Source organism: Myzus persicae, unplaced genomic scaffold (genome assembly GCF_001856785.1).
Source record: "Myzus persicae strain clone G006 unplaced genomic scaffold, MPER_G0061.0, whole genome shotgun sequence".
NCBI classification, from domain to species: Eukaryota; Metazoa; Arthropoda; class Insecta; order Hemiptera; family Aphididae; genus Myzus; species Myzus persicae.
In genome coordinates, this window is record NW_019103889.1 from 624945 (window position 1) to 651349 (window position 26405).

The following is a 26405-nucleotide window of genomic DNA, read 5'->3' on the forward strand; positions in this document are numbered from 1 at the left end:
AAGAATTTACCTTAAAAACGGGACGTGCATTATGACCCGAACAAAAGTGTGAGATTATTAAAAATAAATGTCATGCCCGTAGCATGGTTGTAGAATTTTTTAATTTTGTTTGTTATTTGAGAACCTAGCATTAGATTTTACTTTATTAGGTAATTTTTTTGCGGAAATATATTCATTCAATTTGTAGATTTGTTGATAAAATTAAAATATAAATAATAAAATTGAATTTTTTAATAAATAATAAAACTACGTAACATGTAAAATGTACATTATTGTTTTAAAATCTTGCTGTATTTATTCTTATAAAAAGTATTGTTTTATATAATTAACCAGATAGTTAATAATATAAATATTTATTATTCATCATGTGCTGTTAAATATATTTTAATGATTGAATATTTTAAATATATAAGTTATTTAATAGTACTTTAGTCAACAGTACTGATACATACAGTTTAGATACTTCATTTATATTGAATGAGGTCAAAGGAGTTAAAGTGATAGCCCCACCCAAAATCCATAATCCATAATATACACATTATTTTTGACACTATATTTTGGATTCTGATCGGTACGAGGGAGTTATTGGGTTTATTATGATATGTGCTTTTAGATTCTGCAGAGCGGATCAACGAGGGAGATAACGGTTTTACCATGATATGTGTGTTTTTTACGATCTTTTTTGGGAAACCTTTTTTTATTTTGGGTAGTAAAATTGTTTAAAAATAATTATGTAGTTTTATCAGTTATAAATTGACTAAAGATTGATCTCAAACAAGTTTATTTTTCAATTTTTCCTGTAGTTTAAAAAAACAATGATAGGTACTTGAAGAAATATAGAATGCTATATTATTTTTTATTTTTAGAGTCAACAATGGTATTGGTAACCACGAAAAGTCTTGGTGGGTGGACTCACCCTCGGCGGGAATATAAGATATTCGATCAGAATACACAGTATATTATAGAAACCTGATCTCTACCAAAGAAAAAAAGAAAACCTATTCTATATTAGTTTATGTGACCATGTATCAAAATTTAAACGGGAATGTTAAAAGCTATCTAATAAACATCTTGTTTATTCATGGTATTTAAGAAAATTATTAGTATTTATTGAAATATATTATAAATGCACTCAGTTTATAAGGGGAGCATAGTATTAATGATTGGAATAAGGTGCTGTGGACTGGTGCGTATTAAAATCTCTATACATAAATAAATACATTTTAAACGTTTTAAATTAAAAAAATAAAATTGTTTTCCTTTTTTTAATTATAACTTAACAGTTTTGTTGTACTCATCTATACTCAATGATAATATTCTAAGTCAACTGGCCACGGCGGGAGAGGTTAGATATAATATGGTAGTGGAACAAATTTGAATTAAAATAAAGTTGTAAAGTTTTACTGTAGAGGGCCGCCATAGGATACCTATCTAAAAACTTTTTTAAACTTTAATATCTCCAAACCTCTCCAATAAGCGTTGTTATGCCAACGAAATTTAAAGGAAAAAAAAAATATATATACCTATATACTATATACGTATACAATATACATATATTATTATATAATTCTCGATATTATATACTAAAACTCTTTTTTTATGATAACAATTTTAGTATTTTATTCAAAAGTTAAAAATGTTCATTTCATGGTTTTATATTAGTATTTTGTAATTGATCGTGTATAAATGTGTATTATTAAAAATTAAATATTGTAAAAACATGTTTTCATAACTATGATATTCTGATGTGCATTATAATTCAAAACATATTTACTTTAATAAATAAAGTTGTTTTCATTATTTCCCATCAAGAAATCAATTTTGTTTGAATTATCGTGTTGTGGTTACATCTAAACAATAATTATTTAAAATAGGCAACTAATTTTTTATATACACTGCATAGTTTGCGGAAATAAAATATAATTTAAATAAATGATCAAGTTGAATCTAGAATACAATATTATTCCGTCCACGTATTCAAAATGTACCTACCTATGCTCGTATACCTACATTGTTACAGAATCCATAAATTGGATTACCCATGTAAAATTTATGGGTTTCAAGGTTTGTTAGGTGGATATCCTAAAATTACACTACATGCGATTTAAATGTTTAAAATAGTCCCAACATAATATTGTCTATATATAAATTGAACATTTTATATAAATTTAAATTGCGTAGTTTATATTGTATTAAGTACAATGTACATATTATTATGCGTCATACTAATCAGTAGTATTTTAAAATAATAGAATGGAAACTAATTGAAAATGTTCACTTGAAGTAGGACATTTGAGCATTAAAATAAAACAAACAATTGCAAAAAAGTTTTATCCGTTATATCTGATAGTAATACTGTCAATATTAGTGATTTAAAACGTAAATAATATACACATTAAGAATTTATGTGAGGGAAAGAAAGAGTGAACACCCAGTCGCTGTATCCGGCCCACTGTTTCACATTTTTTTAACTTAATAAACTTTTGTGTGTGGAAAGAATACATTATATGCGTATATTAATATTAGGTATACGTTTTATTTAAATTATATTCATACTTCAGCCCAATTGAATCCATAGTTTCATATTTACTTAAAAAATATAAGGGACATTTTTCTAAAAACAAAATACGTTTACGTTCTTTCACTTTTGGAAACAATTTTACATATACATTATACATGTACTGTCTTGTTTTTTTTACATAGTCCAACTTTTAGGGCTTAACTGATATACACAACGTGCACAAAATGGGCGTTGGCATATCCATCAATTTTACTGTCTTCTCAACTGAGTGAGTAGAATAGGGGGAAGTATAGTGACTGAGTGTGTAGAGTGTAGACTGTATAGACTATATGCGGAGAGCAACAAAGTTTGTACGTTTATTTTAACCAGTAAGTGTTATGCATAACGTAATGGCCACGGAAAACAAAGTGCACAAAAGCTAGAATAATAAAACAAAAAGATCGGTGAATTTTGAAAACGGCTTTAATAAATTAAATCAAAGAGTAGTGCTGTGGTAGTATAATATATCTATGAAAATTATTTATGGTAAATAATCGGTGATTCCGAGACTTTGGGTTAGGTAATATAAACTATCTTAAATCGAAAGATTCTATGGTCTTAGTTCTTTGTATATATTAATTTGAAATAATACATTTACACTGTTTATGCAAACACAAAAAAAATAAGTTACACGACATATTTGTACACGAGAAAAATACAATACATTGATCTGTTATTAATTTACTCAGTGAAAACTAATTTTTTGCCATAAGACATAATATTAAATTAATTTTAAATAATTAAATTAGAAACTGTATTTTTTAATTTGATACAGTGATAATATCTGCGATTGGAAATAATTCGATATTCATTATTTTAAATATTTTGTCCTCTGAGATGTTAACATTTTTATTTTAAAATCTGTATTTGTTTAGTAGTATTAAGTATTAATTGGGAATAACGATTTCGAAGACTGTTTGTCATACTAATATTTTGTTATAGTCTCATTTTTTATAATATAATATTATTACGATGTTAGTCGTAAGTATTAAATATTAATGTGATCAATTGTTTTTATTTGTACAGTTGTACAATAAACCATGGTGTAATGGACATTTTTTTTTAATCAGAAATCAGAGCACAATTTTACCGACTTAAGGCATTATTTTGAAAATAACAATCAGATAAGTCCCTTTACTCGGTAAACGTCCCAGATTAATCTTTATACTAGAGAAACAAATAGATAAACAACATATAGGCAAATCTATTTCTTATTTAAATTTAAGTATCTATCGTATTGTAATTGAAAATCGTCTCGAAGTACCTACTATTAATCACGTCGTAGCTGAGCGGGCCGTTAACATTCTAGATTCGCCGTTGTGCACATAGTATTACCCGACCTAGAAACAATAATATGATATGCGTTATATATTATATTATTATAGGTTCGAAAGTGTTGTGTACTCAGCTGTCGTGTCCATCCCGTGCCGTGACGGTTTAATGAAAATTACGTTTTTATAAAATCGGAGGTTAACGTTTCCGCGGGGAAATAGTTGTTCTGTACCAGCTATACCAACGGTGTTCAGCCGGATTACGCGACGTCGTCGTATACTGTTCCCGAGTGGTGCCCGCTGCTTCGTGTGTGTATGTGTATTGTGTATGTACACCGCAAAGACATAAAATTACACACATAATAAAGGGTTAGCGATTGTTGTCCGGCGGAACCGGTGCCATTCGGGCGGCGGGAGTAGTATATAGGATAGCGTGGCCAGCATAAAATATATAGGTGACGCGTATATACAGGGCGGACCGTCGAGTTTTCCCGCGCTGGCTGTACACGCGGGAAAACTGTAAGACTTGGTGTGGTGGTGACCCATCCGCTCTGTATAATATATACATCAATGGTTTTGGCCCGGCTAGTATAAGGGGGTAATACGGCCGAGGCCGTGCACGCATTCCGCTCGCACGTAGACGAACCCTCCGCAACCCTCACTCCTCCGGCGGAGCTCTCGACGACCGCGACCGACAAACTGCCGCGGCACGTGGATGCGACGTTGCGGCGCAACCGTTCATTTCTTCCGTGTATGTATTGTATATATATATGTTATAGACACACACACACACACACACGCAGTACGATTCGCCAAGCAGTAGGTCACACCCACTTTTTCCTTTAATAATGAACATATTCAAATTCTGATTCTGGGAAATTTTAAGTATATATTTAAGAACCAGATTTTGAAAGAAGATTTTTTTATATCAACCATGAAGACTGTATTGTGACGATACCGACTAATTTATTTCAAATAATAACCACCTTATTTTTTTCTGTAAATTGAAGCAGATGACTTTTTTGAAAATGTTAGACCTCATTGTATAATTATTATTAATCTATCAACATTTTATAATATTTATAAACATTTTCAGAGTATAATAAATAATACTATTTTCAACATTAATTATATTTTATATTTTTGTAAAACCGTCATTGATGACTAGTCCTTAGTGTACAAATTGTAATAAATCATCAACTACTCTTTGTACTATGATTTTATAAATATATCAACATTTCAAAAAAATCATTTGCTTAAAGTTACAATAAAAATGATTGATTTTGAAAAAAAATAAGTTTGTATCATCACAGGTTACCCCTAAAATGGTATAAAAAATATAATAAATTAAAAATATGATCCTTAAGTATGCTTAAAAATTCCATAAATCACAATTGTAATACATTTATTATTAAAGGGAGAAATGGGGATGAGCTGCTCCGGGAATCACTTTTTTTATATTGTGTGTACATATACAATACACACACAATCACACACACACACACAAACACACATATGTTATACATTCGCAAGTATAATTAGGATCATCCATCCTCACCCTATCACCGTCACGTACAAATTCCCATTTTATCTTATCCTAGGAATCGTATAGTATTTCCATCTCTCATCAGACGACAAATAGATTTTGGATTTCAGTGGTTCTCGGGCCATATCATACGTTCATTAAAGGAAACTATTTGGATCGGAGGAGTTTTGTTTTATTGTAGTATTGTACACTGTACCGTAAATCAAACTTTACCTAACTAAATTTTATATTATGGACTATTCGAATAAACCATGAATTCCAAATTTAATTTTGGACTTCTATAAAGCCACGAATTTAGAAAACTATTATCCAGTCGAAAATTAGGGGAATTATTTGCAATACTAAATTCGAAATTTGTTACTTAAATCTCACCAACACCCATAGTAATTAATGTTTTTGGGTTTGATGCAGAGCGGGTTGCAATTGCCGCGTTTTCCCAACTTTCCGTGCTCCCCAAAGATTTGTGCGAAAACGAGAATAAACGGAGCAAACCTACTCTCGGTGATATAATATATCAGCAAGGCTCTACAATTGTCGGGTGCTGTGGTCTTTGGAGTGACCGCGAGTGATCTGTATATACGTCGGTTCACCGACCGCCTTTTGCGAGCAACGCCTATCGAAAAATGTACTCGACGGACTGCCCTGATTGGGGTATTGCGTGATGAAAAACGATCCGCTTTTGAGCTATATAGGTCCAAGTTTAGCATCGATATCGCAAGCTTTCGTTCACCTTTTTTTTTGTGTCTTGAGTGTTGTATTGTATACAATCTCAACGAAAAATAGCGAGACACGAATTTAATAATAACGTTATAATGGCTCTTCATTGCTAATGTATTTCATTATCTGTTATAATATGATATATTGAATATTTATGTTTGTATCGAGAGAACAAAACATTCATTTTTTCGTGCCTCGTTGACGGCAGTATAATATTATTATATTATGAAGTGGCAGATGGACTTTTATCGTATAGGTGTATGTAGCACGTGACAGCAGTTCTCACTTCTCATTAAATAATTTGTATATATATATATTATGTATATCTTGCTGGATATTATAACATAAATTAAATTTAACGTATTCGGTATATAATATAAAAACCTTGGATGAATTTTTATTAAAAATATGCGAGATGATAATTCGCTGAACGGTTGCACGTGTTGTGCAAAATGAACGTCGTTGTTCACTCCATAGAAAACGATATGTCTGTTGGTAGAAAAAAAAGTTAATAAATAAACAATAAAAAAAACAATGATGAAAATGAAAGTGAAAATAGATACGACTATATATGAGTGAAAATTCATTTTGAAATGAGACCCGACTGACGAACGTTTTCTGATTTCAGTTGGAATTGGATCTGAAATACCAATACATCTAAATTCTAAAGTGTATTGCGAAATAGACCATCGTAGATCTTTAATGTTGTACTATGTATAGAATATGTAACTGCTACCAACGACCTTTCTACTAATAAGTGCATTTTAGAATCTTGTTTATTTTATAAAATTGTATAACAGAATTTCTAACAATGACAATTCTACGAGAAAATAATAATTTTATAATCCTATAATATTATTATGTGTTAAGTTATGATAGAGTAATATACATAAGTAATAACTATAAATTGTACAATTATAACAATAAATTAACAATAATGACATTATTTTTGTAACTTTATTTAAAATTTATATTTTAATATCTCCGGAAAAGCTATTAAAATATTTTAATTAAGTTATATATTTTATTTTTGACAAGATATTTACAATGTGTTGCAAGCACATATAATTTTTAATGTGATTGATATTTTCACATAGTTGGAAATAGTGTACAATAATATACTTGCCTTAACTATATGAAGTTTTCATAATCGATAGTCACGGGTTTATTGTACGTGGCGAAATAGTTAAAAATGCACTTAAATTTAATAATTTTTCATGACCAAATAATATTATTCAACATGGCAAACTTTTACAAACTTTTGTTTCTAATGTATTTTGGATAGTTAATTATTTATGGCCTTCATGTATTAATCTTTCGAGTATAATTAATGATATCATTAATAATTGTAATTAATACTTGAAATCTATACAAACTGTAAAAGTTTATATTTTTATCAACATACAGTTATTTTAAAATTAATGATTGATTTTTTTTTTTGAGAATGTTGTGCAATTAATTTTTGGAAAATGTCTTATTATTTATGAATCGATCATTAGTGATATACAATAATTACACTTCAAAAACGTATGTCATGATTTCGTATCGAATTTGATTGAGAGATTTTAATTTTTTTGTAAATAAATGTGCTACCTAAAGTTTATAATTAAAGTAGAACAAACTTGTCTCCAAACGCTATGTATACTACCCGGATCTGTACCCATCTAAATAATTATTCACGAAATACCGACGAGACTAAATTTACATTATAAATAATATACATATATATGTATATATATATATATATATAATTATTATTTATTATACAGCTATTAATTATACCTACCTATAGTGTTATAGTAACGTGAATAATAATTAATGACCCATAGTTAAATACAAATGTAGAACAAAGTGTTCCAAGGTTTCCGGTCCCAGAAATGCCCTAACTGTAATCACCCACATTTTTTTTATTATATTGTTAGGGAAATTTTTGCAGTACCTGAATAGGGGATTCGGCATCGCTGTTCTTACAGTTACAAATATATTATAACAATTGAAAAAGAGTCGTTCAAAAAGCTTGGGTTTCATTATCTTAGTGTAATATGTCAAATATTTTATGACATGATGGGGTTTGTATTTAAAAAAAATGTGTTATTTTTGTTTGCTATTGATGATAATTCATGTTCACTCAAAGAATGATTGTTGGACAAATCAATGTCATTTTATTGATGTATATATATATTGTTGGCGTCTAGAGTTTTCAACTACTGCAGTATGTATAGTGTATGCAAGTTTTATTTGCAAACCCTGTACGTTTTGATTATTTGCAAGTAACAGTAAACATATACGACGCTCAATTTCTTTAAGGTTGTCTTTTTATTTCTCAGAAGAAAAATAGCTTATCTGATGGTCAATCGACGAACGCGATTTCTAAAGACCATCGACGCGTCGGCAGCAAAGGATAATAGGCAAAAGAACTTTTTAGCTTTATTTATTTTAAAAGGGCGTTTCACAGCATCCTACTAAGATTGATAGCAAAGGATACAGAAAAACATCACATCACATAATGTCACTTTTATCAGTAAAGAATTTACAGGCTGTGATAAATGGGTTGGACAACTTAAGAAATATAGAGAAAAACTCTTTAAATATTGTTAATGCAACTGATCGCTGAACGTTCAATGATATTATACGTCTGTAAGAGTAGAAACCTTTCCACTACCTTCCCATTAAATGGGACGGTTGTAGCCGGGGGGCTTATAATATAATACTTTTTTCTTGTGAACTTGTAAGATTCACTTCAAAGTATCGTCAAATTATCTAGTTGACATACTTTACGAGTGCTCTGTAAAAGTATGTAAGCATATAACTTAAACTGTCAATATAGTATACTGTCATTAGTACATATACCATTCTTGTGTGCAATTTAATTTTTGCATTAATTATTATATTACCGTGTAATTCTAAAAATCAGTAGTATATATATATTGATTTTTATAGTTCATATTTAGAAGTTGGGGAAATTAGAATGTCATCTTCATAAAAATATTGAATAGGGGTGTATCATGTAAAAAAGAGTGTATAAGTATTAAGTCGAAACATGTTGTTGTGTGATATACTTTATTAAGTAGATATGTCATAAAATATTATTAATATTTTATTTAGCGACAAACTGGACAAATCTTTTGAAATACATTGTCTTATTATATAAATAATTTTGCATTGTAGCTGGTTACATTTATTTAATAAACACAAAATTACTCGGATGTTAATCCGAATATAAATTATATGATATCGTAGGTACTTTTTTCAAGTATTTTATTAATATCGTGTATTGACTATTGTTCACGTGGCTGACTAGGACTTTAAATTGAATTTGATTTATGACGGATAGTCCGAAAGCGTATAATATAACAGTATGTATAATATATTTTTTCTCATCACTAGATTTTAAAGTGATAATATTTTCCTCTGGCTGAAGGGGTAATTTTGAACCTAACCTATTCGGCCGTGTGCTTTTCGATTTATTTTTGTATGTTTGAGTTCTGGCCACGGGACCGTTATAGTGTGATCATATTTTTCATCTCATCTTTTTACCGTTTTAAACATTGGGTAATAACAGCCATCGATCATAAATATAAATGTTGCATATATTATAACGTGTATACATGAATAAAAGAAACCGTTTGTCATTTTCAGCTTACACTCTAGAGTAAAAACTTTAAACGTTTATGCAAACTAAATGTTTAGAATGATATCTTTCATTTTTATACTCGTCATTTGCTTAATAAATTATATAGTATTTAAAAATTTGCATACTCCTTAGAAAATTGTAAATTGTACATCGGTACAAAGTTTGCATAGTTGATATGATTTCGGAACGTTCTCAACAGAGGTGTCACGCGTAGCGTGCTCGGTAATCTCGCACGATTTCATATTTTATACGTTTGGCGTCGCATATTTATAGCATATTACGTATAATATTATGCATCATTCATTCGTCAAAAATCAATTTGGAAAGTCAAAGCAGAATTATTTTAGATCTTTTACTATTCCCCTGCAGTTATTATAGAATCTGTCACGAGCTCGACGCGTAATATGGGTGTATACAGTAAATATATACCTATAGATAATGTATAATAAACGGCGCAAGTAATATATTATTATATTGCACTGCGTGTGCACTTTTCATGTCGATTTCTCGTAAACGCTGATAAAGCGACCGGCCCACTTTTCCGAATACGGTTCCTGCGTAGCTGTAGCGCCCCCCCTGCACTCTCACTATCGCGATATCGGCGTTTTTCCAGAAAAGTTATTAATGGGTCGTAAAAACTGCGTCCATAGGATTATATTATTATCTCGTCGTCTTGACGGAGGTCGATATATATATATTATACGATTTGAAAAATGGCAATAATACTTGATGCGTGTGTGAAACTGTGAAATGGCCAGTGTGTACGCGTATTACGTACGTATAATACACACATATATATATAGACATATAGGTACACGCATGGCGTTAATTTCGTGGGAGAAAATGGACTTGACTCTTAATTGCTTTGCAGTGCGTGTATGTATATAGATACACCCTCCAATCTCGTCGGGATTACGACAGACGACTCGCCTATACAAATATATATATATATATATATATAGCCAATATGTCGCTGGCGATAAGGTATTATATGACAAGTGCCAAAGAATCTCTCGTGCACGCGGGCGTTGCATCTATATAATATGGCTGTGTAAGTGTTTGAATTGTCCGTTTTTATTTTCCATGGATACGGGGCTCTTAAATTGACTTTGTAACTAAAGTGTCTCGTTTATTTCATTGCCTCCACTTTGTACCCAAACCACCGGTCAGCCACCTCATGTATATACTACATAGTAATCGAACCTATTTTATTTATTTTTTCAAACTTTCGATGCATGTGTACTGTGCTCAGGTCATGACAGATGCTTTTCACCGTTACAACATATTATTAAACCTGGAAATATTTAATTTGTTCGGTATAATATAATACGAATGATTAGTTATAATAACTTGTAGCACTCGTCTACTGCAGGAGTCTGTAGTTCGGACACAGTGCTGTATATATATACATATACTGGATGGACTGTGGTGTAATAAATAATATGTAAATAAACAAGCCTTCGAACAATGCCTAATGTTAATTTTAATCCTTTTTTATTTTGTCAGTAATTGATTGTAATCATAATTATTATGATTGCTAAAACTACAGTGACATCAGAATAAGCAATAAATAAATATTTTAAAATTAATTATTAAGTTTTAATCATACATTAATCGATTGAATTAGTTAATGTGTAAAATGACTCTTTAAAATGTGATATTTGTTATGTTTTGTATTCGATAAAGTATGTGATTAATGTAATAAATATTCTACTGTGGACTATAGTACCTATATATACTATTATGAAAAACAATTAACCTTTTTACATAGATACCTACTTTTACAGTTACACCGGAAAATAGATAAATCTTCTAGCATTTTTTTTTTAGGAAAGTATAATTTTATAATATAGTTTATTTGATGATAACGTTTTTAGTTTTTAATTAAATTTACTCAGAATTGGCTTTAGTCAATTATGAATTCACACTTTACTCGGTTGTATGTTCATATAAGAGTTTTTTAACAGTTGTTTTAACAAATTTATGGTGTGTATATTAAATTTATGGTATCGAGTCACAATACTTTAGAAGATATTTCTTTTTTAAACTTTAAGTTATTTATACGATACATCATATTTATGAAAAAAGAAATCACCAGAAAAACTAGAATAAAAACCTACCATACCTAGTCTACCTCTTCATCTTAGAAAATATTAATGGAACTTGGGTACCCAATAAAAGAAATAAAGAAATAAAAAAATAATTTAAAAAAATAATTAGTAAATATATAAACGCATTATGTATTATGTGACATATAATAATATAAGTATTAATATAATATAATTTTAACCATGTTCTTGATGAATGGAATATAACGTTTGATATGATATTCATCAGACAAATAGAACAATATATTAATTCCCAAACGTTAGGTTAACTTGGTGCTTTAAAGTTTATTTTCAGTTAACGAGCTTGATTCGTTAATTTTACGTAGCATGCTCATACAATAAAACAAAATTATATTATTTTGACCAAAAAAAAAAAAAGAATGAAAATACAACATTAATTATAATATTTTTTTTGTTTTGTTTTTTTACAGACGTTTCGTCATGGTTTTCCGTACCAGCCGACTGCTCTTGCATTTGACCCCATACAACGGTTGTTAGCCATTGGCACCAAAAACGGATCTTTACGAATGTATCCTTTACACGAACAATTTAATTTATTGATATTTTTAACTTGTATAGTGATATTCACGATCACAATAAATTGTAGGGTGATGCCAAGCTAATAAGGTAAGTGTACCCTAATACCTATGTGTTTTTATTCATTTACACGTTTAGTTTAAACGTCATTTTTGGCGAAACGAAATTTAATACCAATGAAAAATGAATGGGGTCGGTTGTTTTAATATGTTATAGATAGGCCTACTTCCATGTTTTCGAGGCCATTAATCATTGGATCTTAGTAGGGTAGTCCGTATTAGGAAAATAATTTATAACTGTGTGCCCCTTTTCTCTCCATTAGATCCTGTTTATGACCACCATACAGTATAATGGCTGGGTCATGATGCACAGCAATAGTAATTATACTGACTTCGGGTAGATGATAAATATTAAATAGGGAAGGAATCACCAGTCTTAACAAAACAGCTATATATGTATTATGGTTAAGTGATGAGTAGTTACCAGAGTAAAAATAATGCGCGCGTTTCCATGAAAGCAATATTCAGTCAAAAGTTTAGGTCATGTATCAAAAGTTATTTCAACGGTTCGAGGTTTAATTTTTGAAAAACAAGTTGTGTTCCAATATTCGTTTGCATAAGCTTAATGCGATTTCTCACCCCCGAAACGTTTTTCCCCTTTAGCCTGGTTATGACGAATTTTTAAATTTCGTATAGTAACGAAGAGTTCCTTTATGCGGAACAATATTGTTTGGTAGTTATATTCTCATTAGTGCTTAGATTTTGGATTAGCATATTACTTACGCTGATGGTATTTTATGAAAATATATTGTCTATACTATAATCGACGCTGATTGATGATGGGAATGGAAAAACTTTAAACAACTAGAATAGCTATGATTTGCTAATATTACCTATATAATATATACGTTTCAGCATGAAATAATAATTCATAATATTCTCAACTAATTTGTGTGGTAATATTTTTAATAAATGTACATTTAAAAAGATGGGTGAGTGGGGTACCTCTCTGCTATACATTTATTGTCGTGTGGGTCATTGCAACAGATGTGTTAAATTACAATTCAATAAAAATCATTACATACGAAAAACGATTCGGAGCCTATTTTACTCAACATATTATATAATATAATTTTAATGTTGCAATTAAAGTAATTTATTTTACTATTAGTAATATAGGGGATCGAATTTATTTTTGCTTAAAACATTGCATTTTAAAATTTCATTGCGTGTATCAAATATAATAATATGCTTTAAAAGTTGTAAGTACCTTCGAAAAATATTTTTAAATTACAACAAGTAACTAGAATAGCTATTCTTCGTTTAAATATCTACTTTCATCCAAACTTACAACGTCTACAAAAAGTCGTAATTTTTTATTTAGGTTCTTTGGTTTCATTATAAAATACTTACAAGTAATCTTGTATTTATTAAGTTTTTAAACCTTAGCTATAAAAATTAAACATTTTATACATTTTTAATAACAAAATAATTTGTAAATGTTTGTGATTTTGATGAATTTTGCCAAAAATTTGAATTTTTTATGCTCATAAATTGCTCCAATTATTTTTCTTATTCACACTTATAACATCTCATGAATAACTTTGTTATAAATTTTCAAGTTTTTTAACCAAGTCAAAAATTATGTATAGAAATCCAACAACAAAAAAAAACCGAAAATTTCTCATGCCACTAAACTATCTATATTCTATTTACCTTAATTATTTTGTTTTTATTATTGAATAATTTTTAAAATTTGATTCAATTATATTTTAGCTCATGATTCTTAAGTAGTTAAGTGTGTGTAGTATAAATAAAATATTTGAGATAATTGATGAATATAGCTATTTATAATATAATATAGCTATATATATATAGGGCATGTATTCGAATGAATTAATAATATTAGTTATAAATCCAGTACTTATTAGTTCACTCAAAAATCAACGAACACAATCTTATCAAAGACCTTATCATTAACTAAATGTTCTTTTTTTAAATTTACATAATTGTACTCGTACATTTTATACAGTTTATAAAGGTAAATAGGTTCTACTCGTAGGTATAGTCGTATTATATACAATATACAATATACAATGTACAATATATGCGCATGGCCATTACGAGATTCAGAGATTTATGAACAAAGGTTTATCCAATCTCTCAATTCAAATAACCATACCACACACCACTCTTCGGAAACGATCGACCGGGTTGTTTATCATGGGCTGTACAACGTAAAAGTAACAACCAACTGCTATTAATCTGAGTTACTTTACATACCCATCTTTCACATTTCAGAGGGAAATACACTACGAGGAAAAAAACTTTGTATTTGGCAATTTGTTTAGTAAAAAATCCTATCGGACTAGACGGCGCCGATTTTGCACAATACGTATACGTATACTTCTGTTTTTCCATGTCGCTTTAATTTTCAACAAAAAACATTTCATGTTTTCCTTTGTTTAATAGATGTTGTATATTTTTCTTGAAAGGAATTTTATTCACACTAAACAATTCAAGCGGGATAACCGGTAAAAAATGATTATGTTTGCAATCCGTTAAAAATATTATAAATTAAACTAAATATTTTGATTAAAATTGAATAACATTGTAGACATTATTGTGCCAAATATAATCTGTAGTAATGTATGTTCGTGTATTGTAATATATTATATATTTGAAATATTTAAAATCTTTAGCATCATATTATTTATTGCATATTATGTTTATGAATGGAATCCTAAAGAATTTACTTATTATCAAACGAAAATAAATTGTTTTATTCAAAATCATACAGAAAGTTTAAATTTAAGACTTAAGTTGTTTTTATGTAGTTTGTTCAAGGAGGAACAAAACTTACTTGTTTGGCAGTTAGCAAACAAAATAAAGTTATTAAATTAAAACGTCTAGTGTGATGTTAAAAATATATGTTTATGAAATATAAGTAGCTAGATGTAGTTCATAATGTACATTGAATATGCTAAAAAAGCATTGGAGAATCGTTATAATTTCTTTTTCATAGTAATAAGGTCTTTGTGGTTCAAGTTTGTTATCAGGTTTTATTAAAACACAAGATTTTAGTGAACACGTTTTGAGTGTGTTATGACTTATATTTTAAAATAAGCTATATAGTATTACTTTCTATCGATGAGAACCAAAATTTAATTGGTACTTTATATTAAAAACCTACCTGTAATTAATTATTCATTCGTGGTAATATTGGCAAAGAATTATTATAAGCCATATATAGGTGATTGATTTGCAATATTTTTTTTCTGTTGGCGGATTTATATACTTGAGGGCGTTATAAACTTATAACCATGGCGTTCCAATAGTGTGTATCGATGACTGTAGCATTGTCTAACGGCCGTCCATATCGTTTAGCAACCGAATATATTCAGTTGCCCTTGTGGCCTGTCTACAGAGGGATTGACTCAGGATATGTATAAAATTAAATTCATTTTATCAAAAAACTATTTTAATCGATTATTTAGTATATTACGACTTATTAGTAATAAGTAATAACTAATAACATTTCGTTTAAAGTTATGTTAGATAGATTACAAAAAAAAGTATAGTTCTTGAAAATTGAAATCACTATAGGTACTGTACCTACACGACGCTCTTCGTTAAAATTTAATCAAATGTTCACCCATCGGTTGAACACTTTGTCATTTGTCTTTTGACAACTTCTATTTGAATTAATGTTTAATGGTCAGTTTTTAGTTCAAATAGAATAATTGAATGATGGAATAAATGGACGGAATTGGTTTGTTGTCAAATCGACAGTTAAATTCATTAATAATACTCATCTATTGTTCGGATGAAATATACTTTTTTTTTATTACTAAAAAAAGATCAATTTTGCACATTCACATATATTGCATAAGTGGAAATAAACTATTGATTTCATTCTGACCATCGTTTTACCCTTACCACCATATCCCTTTATCCGCATTAAATTGAACATTTCCATAGAACTCGAGGGAATATTCAACCAAAGGATTAGTTGCATGTTGGACCTATTATGTAAAAAATAAAAAAAATACTAAGCAAACCTTTTAGATACCACCTAAATTTTAGAAAAAACATATTTAAATGTATATTTTATTAGTTTGATTACTTGCAAAATTCCTATCTTTAATTTAACTTTAGAGTTATTAATAATGGTCCACTAGCAAGACATTTATATTAGGTACTAAGGTACTGTACGTTTATACACTTTTTAACGATTGTTTTGACATTTTTAAAGTTTTTTTTTTAAAATACACATTTTGATGGTAATATAGCTTACAAAAACTTATTAACTTTTCTTTAATCATTTTTTGTTAGCGTACCGATTTATTTATAAAATTAAATACATATTAACATTTATTAAAAAAAGGAATGTACGATTCTTGGGGAAATCCATTGTTGGATGAATTGCGACAGTCATTTATTTATTTGTACACAACATATGCTAAGCTGACAGTTGTTTTTATCGTGTGAAATAAGAACGAATGTATTATGTCAGAATACTTTTCTCTTCACTCTTGGATAGCTCACGGTTATCTGAGTTTTGTATCGAATTTAAATGTGTTTTTCTGCGTAGATTACATCCTAAAACCTGTGTCATATGAAATTTCGACAAATTCTTCACATTTAATACAAGATAAATGTATTTGGATACTATTAGTATCGCACATACCACTCGAAAGTCTTACGCGTATCACCTATATCCTCAACTATGTATCATGTATTCATGTAATGATGCTGTTGATAAAACGTTATTTTAAAATATTTATAAACAAATGGTTCAACAATTTTCTTTTTTTTATGTTCTATATCAAGATACTCTGAGGTTTTTAGTTTTTAATTTAATATTTTTTAATTATTTTATTATAATTGGACTTTAAATATAAATATATGCTAATTATCCTACTAATATTTAGTTGTATAGAATTGTTTATAAGTATATTAACTATTTTAATATATTTGATGTTTGAGGTTTAATGATTATTTTTTAAAGTTCATTTTGCGATGAATGATTGATGTTTTATGTGTTACAAGACATATCGATTTTTCGTCAATGACGAATACCATGAATAATTTAATTAAAGTTTTATGGCATGACTTAAATGTTTTAATAATTATAAATATTATTTGGATTTATATGCAAATTATCGTTTAATGGTATGGCTTTTTAATATTTTACTTACATACTTGTTCGTCTACATAGCCTGTCAATATTTACAAACTATTTCGTCTATGTGATTTTTTTTCATTTCGTATCAAATATTATTTTTAAGCATTTAAGATGTTCAGTAATTTTTGATAAGCTACTGAAGTACTTTTTTTGTGGAACTATTCGTCTGAAAATGTATTCAAGTTTAAGAGAAGTGTAAACATTTTGAGTAGACATTTATGTTTTGTGGCAAAAATAATACACGAAGCAAGAAGCCTTGGTTTTAATTTCCGGTTACTTTAAAAAGTATAAATAAGGGAAACGCATTGATGGTACTAGTCTCTAGTTAGAATTTCAGCTGCCAATTCAAAGAATTCCGTCTAAACTTTGGTTATTTTGACATAGGTACATTAGTTTTGACTTATACAAATGTATCCAACTTTCTAAAGAAAACCCAATCAAATAGGTACAATTAAAAAGTTATATAATAAATAGTTATATAATTATTATAGCATTTGGTGGTTGAGATATATTTTTAAACTATTTAAACCTGATACAAATTACAATAATATTGTGTGTTGATAAATGAATATACGTTTTTTCAACTATGATAGGAAATATAGTTTTATAATTGATAAATAGTTTCACTGTTGCATTGTAATTTATGATATTTTTTTTTATAATATTGTGAGACATGAATTTAAAGGTATAAATAGTACCTAAGAATTTTTACATGGCAATGCAATAATTTGGCTTTGGACATCAAATAATTTTTGCTAATAATATTTTAATTTTAATTTAGTTGTTTTTTTTTCTATTGTCGATAAAGCTCTACCTGATACATTTATACATGTGCATAACTTTATGTTACTTTAAGTAATTATATATTTGTAGATTGAAGCATTTTTTGTTAAAACATTTATAGTATGACTTAAACTTCTATAGATAACGATAATTGTTATTTTAAATCGATTATTTCGGTTTCTATTACTTAGCATGCATCGTTTAATATCCGATTTATTTAATAGGTATATTATATTAATTAATCCACAAACGAGTTTTTTTTCCATTAATTCTTGATAACCATTATTGTTAAAAGATGCTTAAAGCTTTTGAGGCGAGCGGTTCCTTGGAATATTTTGAACATTAAGTCGATATTTTGGTAGAATTAAAACAAAAGACTGAAGTGAATACTCTACAGCTTTTGTTTGGTGTGCGTTGTAGAAATAACAGAGATAAATAGGGTATAATGACTGCATATAGTTTGATTTATAACTAACGAAACGTAAAAGTTTTAGAAAAATATTAAACAAAGACTTTCGAGAGTTAACCATGATCAAATTAAATTATACGAGTTTCAAGTGAATGTATTTTGGAGTTACTAATGCATTTTGTGAACTCACAAGAAAAACGTGTTGCAACTAGTTAATAAAAAATATTTTTTTTTTTGTCGAATAGTAAATTGGTTTAAGTTTTTTTCCGGTTGATTATGATATATTTTTCTTTTACATGCATCATATCTAGGACTTGTATTTATTATACACGGAAATGTCTCATGAATATTTGAGCACATTACGGGGTTGTCCGAGAAGTCAAATATTCCTATTTATACGATTCTTGTGTGTTTGAGATGTCTATATACGTGTGTAAAATGTTTCTTTCGATCCGAGGATAGCTTTGGAATATTTTACGAACAAAAATAATAAATATTCTCGTGTACATTGTAGGTCATCGACGAGGGCCTTTTATTCTATATTTTTTTTTCATACTATAAATGGATCGAAAAATCTCTACAGAAGGATTATTTTTTTACCTTGTTTATTTTCGCATTTATATCATGAATTCTATTCATCTTTTACAATTTAATTTCAATGCAAAGAAATGTCCGATTTTATATTAGGTTATACGTTAGGTAAATTCGTATCACATTAATATATTAAAAAGGGGGTCCTTGGGAGTGTCTTTAAATTTAAAATAAATGAATAACATTCGTAGAACGTTTTTGAGCAGAACTGGGTTTGTCTTTGGTTTTGTAAAAAACGATAAATGTTAATATTTAATGACAATTTATTTGTTATTTTTCAATTCATGTTCTTTACGTTTACTGAGAAATGATAAAATTATCTTTACAAGAACAATTTCAGTGATTTTTTGAAATTTTTGAATGATTTTTTTTCACCTCAGGAATCCGAAACATAATTACCATTGTTAGTTATTATGTTAGGAATTCATAGGTTATTTAAGGAAAAATAATAAAACTTCTGGACACACATAATCAATTAAGTATTTAAAAATATTTTAAAAAATAATATTAATCATTATAACATAAAACTGTTATTAATTACATTTATTATTACTTGCTGTACTAGGTTTAATACGATGACAATTCAAAGAATATTATTATTCCTACTTTTTAAATCATTAATATACATATTAATATAAATATTTTCTTAAATTAGAAGAATTAATGAAAAACTACAGTTATTTAATATGATTACTTAATATACTATAATATGTTGTAATATTAAAGTATGATTCCAAATGTATGTTTAGTGAAATACTGTTGTACAATGAAAATGATAAACATTTAAATCATATTTTGTTGTTACAATAGGTACTCATCATTATGTTCTATGTTCTATTCTAATGTTCCATGTTGGATAATTTTGTTCGAGGGTGGTTTTATTAATATTTTTTGTCTTAAAAAACTCACTGTGCTTATTAATAATAATATTACGTAATAAATTATTTTTATTTTATTTAATGTATGAACCATATTTGTTAACACTTAATGTGGAAAACTTTACTCGTTATTAATGATTAAGTTTTTGAAATTTACGATTTTAACTTTGATTTTACAAAGTCTTGAGTTTAAAATTATAAGATTAATACTGCGGAGTTCATATTTCCGGTATGGTTTTGGTAGAAAACGGAAATTAAGACCGAATCCACTCATTTCCACATTGAAGTTTTCTATATTAGTGTTGTACAAGAGAATATCGAAGCTAATGTGTTACTATTTTTACAAAAATGAGCTAACTTTGACCTCTTAGACATGCTATATATATGATAATGTAGTTTCTAGGAAATCACACTCCAATGACAATAATACAAGTTAGTACATAGGTATGCGCACCAGTATGTAGCTATCAAGTAAGATATTTCAATTTGAGCCTTGATATAATATCTTGATATCTTAATAAATTTATGGTAATAAACAGTATATGTTAATAAACATACGTACGTGAATGTTAAATTTAAAACTTTGGATTATAAAATTAAATTTCAGTAAAAAGTTAAAATTTTAACTGTCTTAATATAGTAAACTTAGAGGAAATACATGGCTCTGTACCTACTATTAAACTACCCAATGATTCTAATTTATACAATAATAATCAATTATTTAATTAAACAATGATAAAAAGTTATATTATTTGTTCTCAGAGTAAATTTCAATGTTAAATATCATGTCATACATATAATATACCATTTACCTGGTTCTTAAGAAAATATAAAAATAAAGTTCTCCAAAATATAAAATATAAATAGTGAGTATACCTATGTATATTTTTAAATTAAGTTTATTGTATAATCAATCACGTTTAATAACATTTATATTTTAAAGATAATTTAAAAATTATAAGTGTTTGCAAGAATACAGTAAAAACATGAATATTCATTAAATAGTTGAATATGTTTAATGTTTATAAATTTAATTTGATTAGTGTTTATAACACCATTTTTTACTTATTCTTTACCATACTATATATTTTAATTATGGTTAGTTATTATCCTTTTCAGAATTAAATTATGCGTATGCAGCAATCATACTTGCTCATTTTAACGATCTCAAAAGTATTTTGCTTTTAGGTAAACGACATTTGCATAATATTCCTGTTAGGGTACTGTGCTCTACTGCTCTTACTATGTACACTGAAATGGCTGAAGCTCACAGGTGTATTTTAATGTATATACGGGTGGTTTAAAGGGCGTGTGAGGTAGTGTTTGAATACCATTATCACGTAACTTAAAATTAACAAATTATTTAAAAAAATTCTTGAAAACTAAATATATTAAATTTAAAATTTAATGAAATCATATTTTTATTAAAATATGAGATATACCTACCAATAAATTAACGTATGAATTCTTACATAAATTCAACATCGCCAAGGTACCTAAATCTGTAAAATTCAATAATTCAACATATTGTATTAAGTGTTTGGGATTTTCGAGTATTTTTCATTTTTTTCATTTTTTTCATTTATTAATTTTCACTCATTGATATAAGCAGGTGGGTTTTTATAATTCAAAGTAAAATCTTTTTTTTTACTTTACCTGTTCAGGGTAGGTAATAGGTTTTATAATAATTTTAATGTGCTAACATCCTTTTGTACTTTGGTAGTTTTTTGAAAACATTTTTTTTTGACGTCACATTTCCCTTCATAAATTATAATTTATTTCATGTCATGTTATCGTATGGCCATTTAAATTACAACATATTTTCGTATATCAACGAAAATAATTCAAAACTAATTGAAAATTATACTGCATGGAATACATTACTATAAAAACCACTAGTGGCAGGATTTGTCACCGATAAAACTCATATAAGACATAACGAGTTAGTAAGACCGAGATTTATTAATAGAGATATCTTGTATCCAAAATAATATTAAAGATAAGTAGAGCCTTAGACGGGTATAATATGCGTTGTATTCGAATATCAGGAGATGGTAGCCTATATGCTGGAGTAGAGAGGGAGAAAGAGCTTATATTTACGGGATTATATACTTGGGCAAGACACCCGCGGGTTATGCAATAAATTTCAAGACAAAGAGAATCAGTATAGTAGTAGTTGAAGTTGTTATTGTTGTGTTACGCTAGCTATAGAGTATAATTATGATTCACCCATTCGTTCTTGGTACTCAAAACTTTTCAAATACTGTCGGACAGGAGTATAGATCATTAACGGTCGTGAGTTACTGACAAGACCAATTTTTTCGTTGTTTTTTTTAAATTTCATAACAAACTATCACATTATATAGATAACTAGATATATGACAATTGATGGGTTTCGACTGTTTAAAATTTAAATAAATGTAGTGTCAGTACAAGTGTATAAGTACTTATTGATATTTATTTTTACTCTTACTTACTTTTACTTTTATTGGTTGGGTAATCTTATTTAAATTTATTTGATTTGATTCATAACACGTTTTTAAACTCTAATGTTTAAGTTATGAGTTAATGCTTTCAGAAAAATTATTTTCAATGACTTGGCTATAAATTATTCTAACCAAAAATATACCCGTATCTCATATTTGAGAATAATATTTTTATTTAAGTTAAAGCCATTAATTAAAATAATTTTAGCAATACCTAATCAGAAATATTTTTCAAAGAAAATATGAGAAATTACTCATAATTATAAAAATCAACATTTCAGTTTGATATAAATACCTATTATCAATTTTATATTATTGTGGTTTTTCTCATTTTTCAAATATTTATGTTTATTAAAATATGTTATAGTTCTTTGGGTGATAATTTTTTTTTATGGGTGTATTTTAATATTTATAATATAATGCATTAATGCTTAAATATAAATAAATATAATGTATATAATAAGAAATATTCTAACATTCTGAAGTGTGTGTAACGACTTTTCTTTATAGCTACGTTTCTCAAGACATGTCCTTTATCGAAATCTCAATCCCGAAAGAAAGCGAAAAAAAATTCCATTCCTTGAAGTTATTAGATAAAAGAAGGGCGTAGGACAAAAATTAAAAGATAAAGGTACATTCATCAGTGTCAGTATGTGGGAAATGCGCAAAAAACCGTCATACTCACAAAACCTATTACAAGTGATACACCAACACGCGATAGGGAACTTGCGACAGGAGGAGAAAAAACGTAGGAGAAAAAGAAAGGATAACATCGCCTCCGGAGTGTTGTACAAGGAATTTTTTTTACGGCCCTTTTGTTCTGTTAAGCCTTAATAGTAAACAATAGACGGAATTCAGGTCACAGATTTGATCCAACGTTCATAACTTCATGGTAGTGACTTTTTATGATGTACCTATATATTTTAGTGTCGACATTGTGAGACACAGTTGGGCGTTAGAGGATTCTTCTAAAATTTATTTTTACATCGTGTACTGTATACAACTCTTTGGTATACATCCCTACATATTTCAGCTGAAACTTAAAATCAAAATATTTAAATATTTTCCATTGAACTTAAGTTTAAATATTACATACTGTATCGTTTTCTTTATAAACAAAAAAACAGAACGTACCTATTCGTTAAATTACTTATTTTATTTTTAAGATTAATATTGAATGATTACAAATAAAAATGAAATTCTCTGAAAAATAATAAAAATATGCAAATTGTGTAATATCAATGTTTTGAATTTGGCTTATTATTATTTTATACTTGTTAATTTATTTATTTACAATATTGCAGGTCAGACGAAATTTTCGTTGGGTTGGTAATTAGTGGACATTTTCATAATGGGTGTGGAGAAACCGAGCAAAAGGATGATTTAATGGATGTATTGAATTATCCGTTCTTTGAAAACCCATTATCTGTTCAGGTCCTTAATAGTTAATAACATCGTTTATCTGACACAAAATACTTATTCAGAAACCCGTCCATTTATTTTTCTCATTTATTATAGTCTTGAGTGAAAATATTAAAGATAACCTATAGGTTACCAAATTATTCAATAAAAACAATCTGAATTAATCTGTCAAGTATCTGCTATTATATTTTGTTTGTATTTTCCACTTACTTTTATTTTTATGCACTACTTTTTACTATTATTATTATTGGAAGAAATACGTTTTGATTACAAGGTCATTGGCATTTAAATATTTATATTAAGTATTTGCAGTTTTGGTTACATGTAAAAATTTACATTTTAATTTCTTAAATTAGGTTGGCTAAATTGGCTTCCTCGAAGAATGTTAATACTTGTATTTTGTGTAACCTATAAGATATAATCAATTAATATATCGTAGCTGTTGTAAATTAAGATGACTATTTTCTATTGAAAATATTCATTTTCAATATGCTTATTCAAACCTAATCCCCTCCGCGCTCCACCTATGAAGGAAATATGGATCGCAATGGTTTTTCTATGTTGCGTGTTATATAAAAGACAGTAGGTAACTGTTGAAATTGCGTATACCCGCCATCATATACAGTATTAAATTGTTTTGTTTTAACCATTAGTATATTTTCCTTATTTTCTGTTTCTTTTTATTCTTAAATTATATACTGCGCAGTAAAGTTAGTAATACATATTTATGTTGTATTTTACGTAGGTACAAGTAAAACAATATTTTAAAATTAAATAAATTGAAACAAAGTTTTTATCAACAAAAATAAAGCATTCATAACTTGTCGTGTTGGGAGGCCACAATATATACAAAAAAATCTGACAATATTTGCATGATGATATATCGCGGACTATCATTCATCTAGCTAATGGTACTATTTTAATGGTCAAAAACATTCAATACAACTTTATAATATTTCACATGCATAATATTACACTTCAAACTATTATCAGTTGCAATTTTTCCATCACTTCGGGTACATTTACCATTTTTGAACAGTCGTGGCCACATCCGTATTATTGTTACCTAAAAAAAAATATAAACCAAAGGAAATCGAATCGGTCGCGAGTAAGTTCGTTTTAATGGCGGAAACGAGTAGGGAATTTTTAAAATGGCTCTAAAGTTTTGATTTGAGCAAGGCAACCGCCCGGTACAAATTGTATTGGTCTTGGCCGTGTTCCGATATAGTTTCTTAGAAAGACTACATTGTATACACGTAAAAGTTACGGATAACGCAAAAACCTTAGCCATTAGCATATTGTTTTACGATAATAATAATAATAATAAAAGAGGAGTTGTATGGAATTTCCCCGAATTTGATTTAGTTACGAGATCCAGCCGCCCCGCGTGTAACCGACCACTGTGTTTCCGGAAACGGAGCGTGACGAGAGGAAGGATACTGCAGTCGTAGAGAAGTGTCGCGAGCGCGGGGATAGAGATAATGTAAAACATTTCCGGGAAAATATTATTTTCTTTGACGCTCGTCCGGAAAACCCGACAATCACGCGTCGGCGGCGCGATATATGGTCTCTCGTCGCGGTGATAATAATATCCGCCGTGTACACTCGCGTACCTTTTTTAACCGCTTGATAGGTATGTACTTATTTACGCAGCTCTCGTCGCCGCATATGTCGGTAACAATGATAACATTTTCATAATTATAATTTTTGGGGGTACGTTTCTAGTAATAATAACAAACTTCAGCGTATTATTATATTTGTGCCTCGCCAGATTGTTTCCGAAACATGTCCGCGACTTCACATTTCAGTGCATTCAATTTCAGGAAATAGGCTTATAGGGTGGGACACATGGGACACCTGTCAGTCCGTGTATGTGTGTGTGTGTGTGTGTGTGTGTGTGTGTGTGTGTGTGTGTGTGTGTGTGTGCGTGTGTGTGCGCGCGCGCGCTGATAGCCGGTTGGACTGTCATTTAACCACCAGCAGCTAATATATCTACTGTACCCCTGTCGTCGTCTAATATACTATAGATACTGTGTATTGTACGCGTGTCGGTGATTTATACTACCATTATTGTGGTCTGTCGATATTAAATCGATTATTCGCCTACATTATTGAATCGTCTGTACGATATACGAATACGGTAATAAAAATAAAAGCGTGTTAAAATGTAATAATTTTTTATAAATTTAAAAAATTGTATCTAGTCGTATTGCTATATATGCTCGCTGCACGCACACACACACACACACACACACACACACACACACACACACACA

The 26405-nt window shown here is 28.7% G+C and overlaps 1 protein-coding gene across 4 annotated transcripts in view; it reads left to right on the forward strand.

Moving 5' to 3' along the window:
* The window catches only part of LOC111035929 (syntaxin-binding protein 5), a 138567-nt gene that overhangs the window by 17100 nt on the left and 95062 nt on the right, over positions 1-26405 (forward strand). For all 4 annotated transcript variants that reach the window (XM_022317760.1, XM_022317761.1, XM_022317763.1 and 1 more), the window contains exon 2: positions 12268-12365. In XM_022317760.1, coding sequence (XP_022173452.1) covers positions 12268-12365 — 98 coding nt within the window. The remainder of the gene's footprint in view (positions 1-12267; positions 12366-26405) is intronic.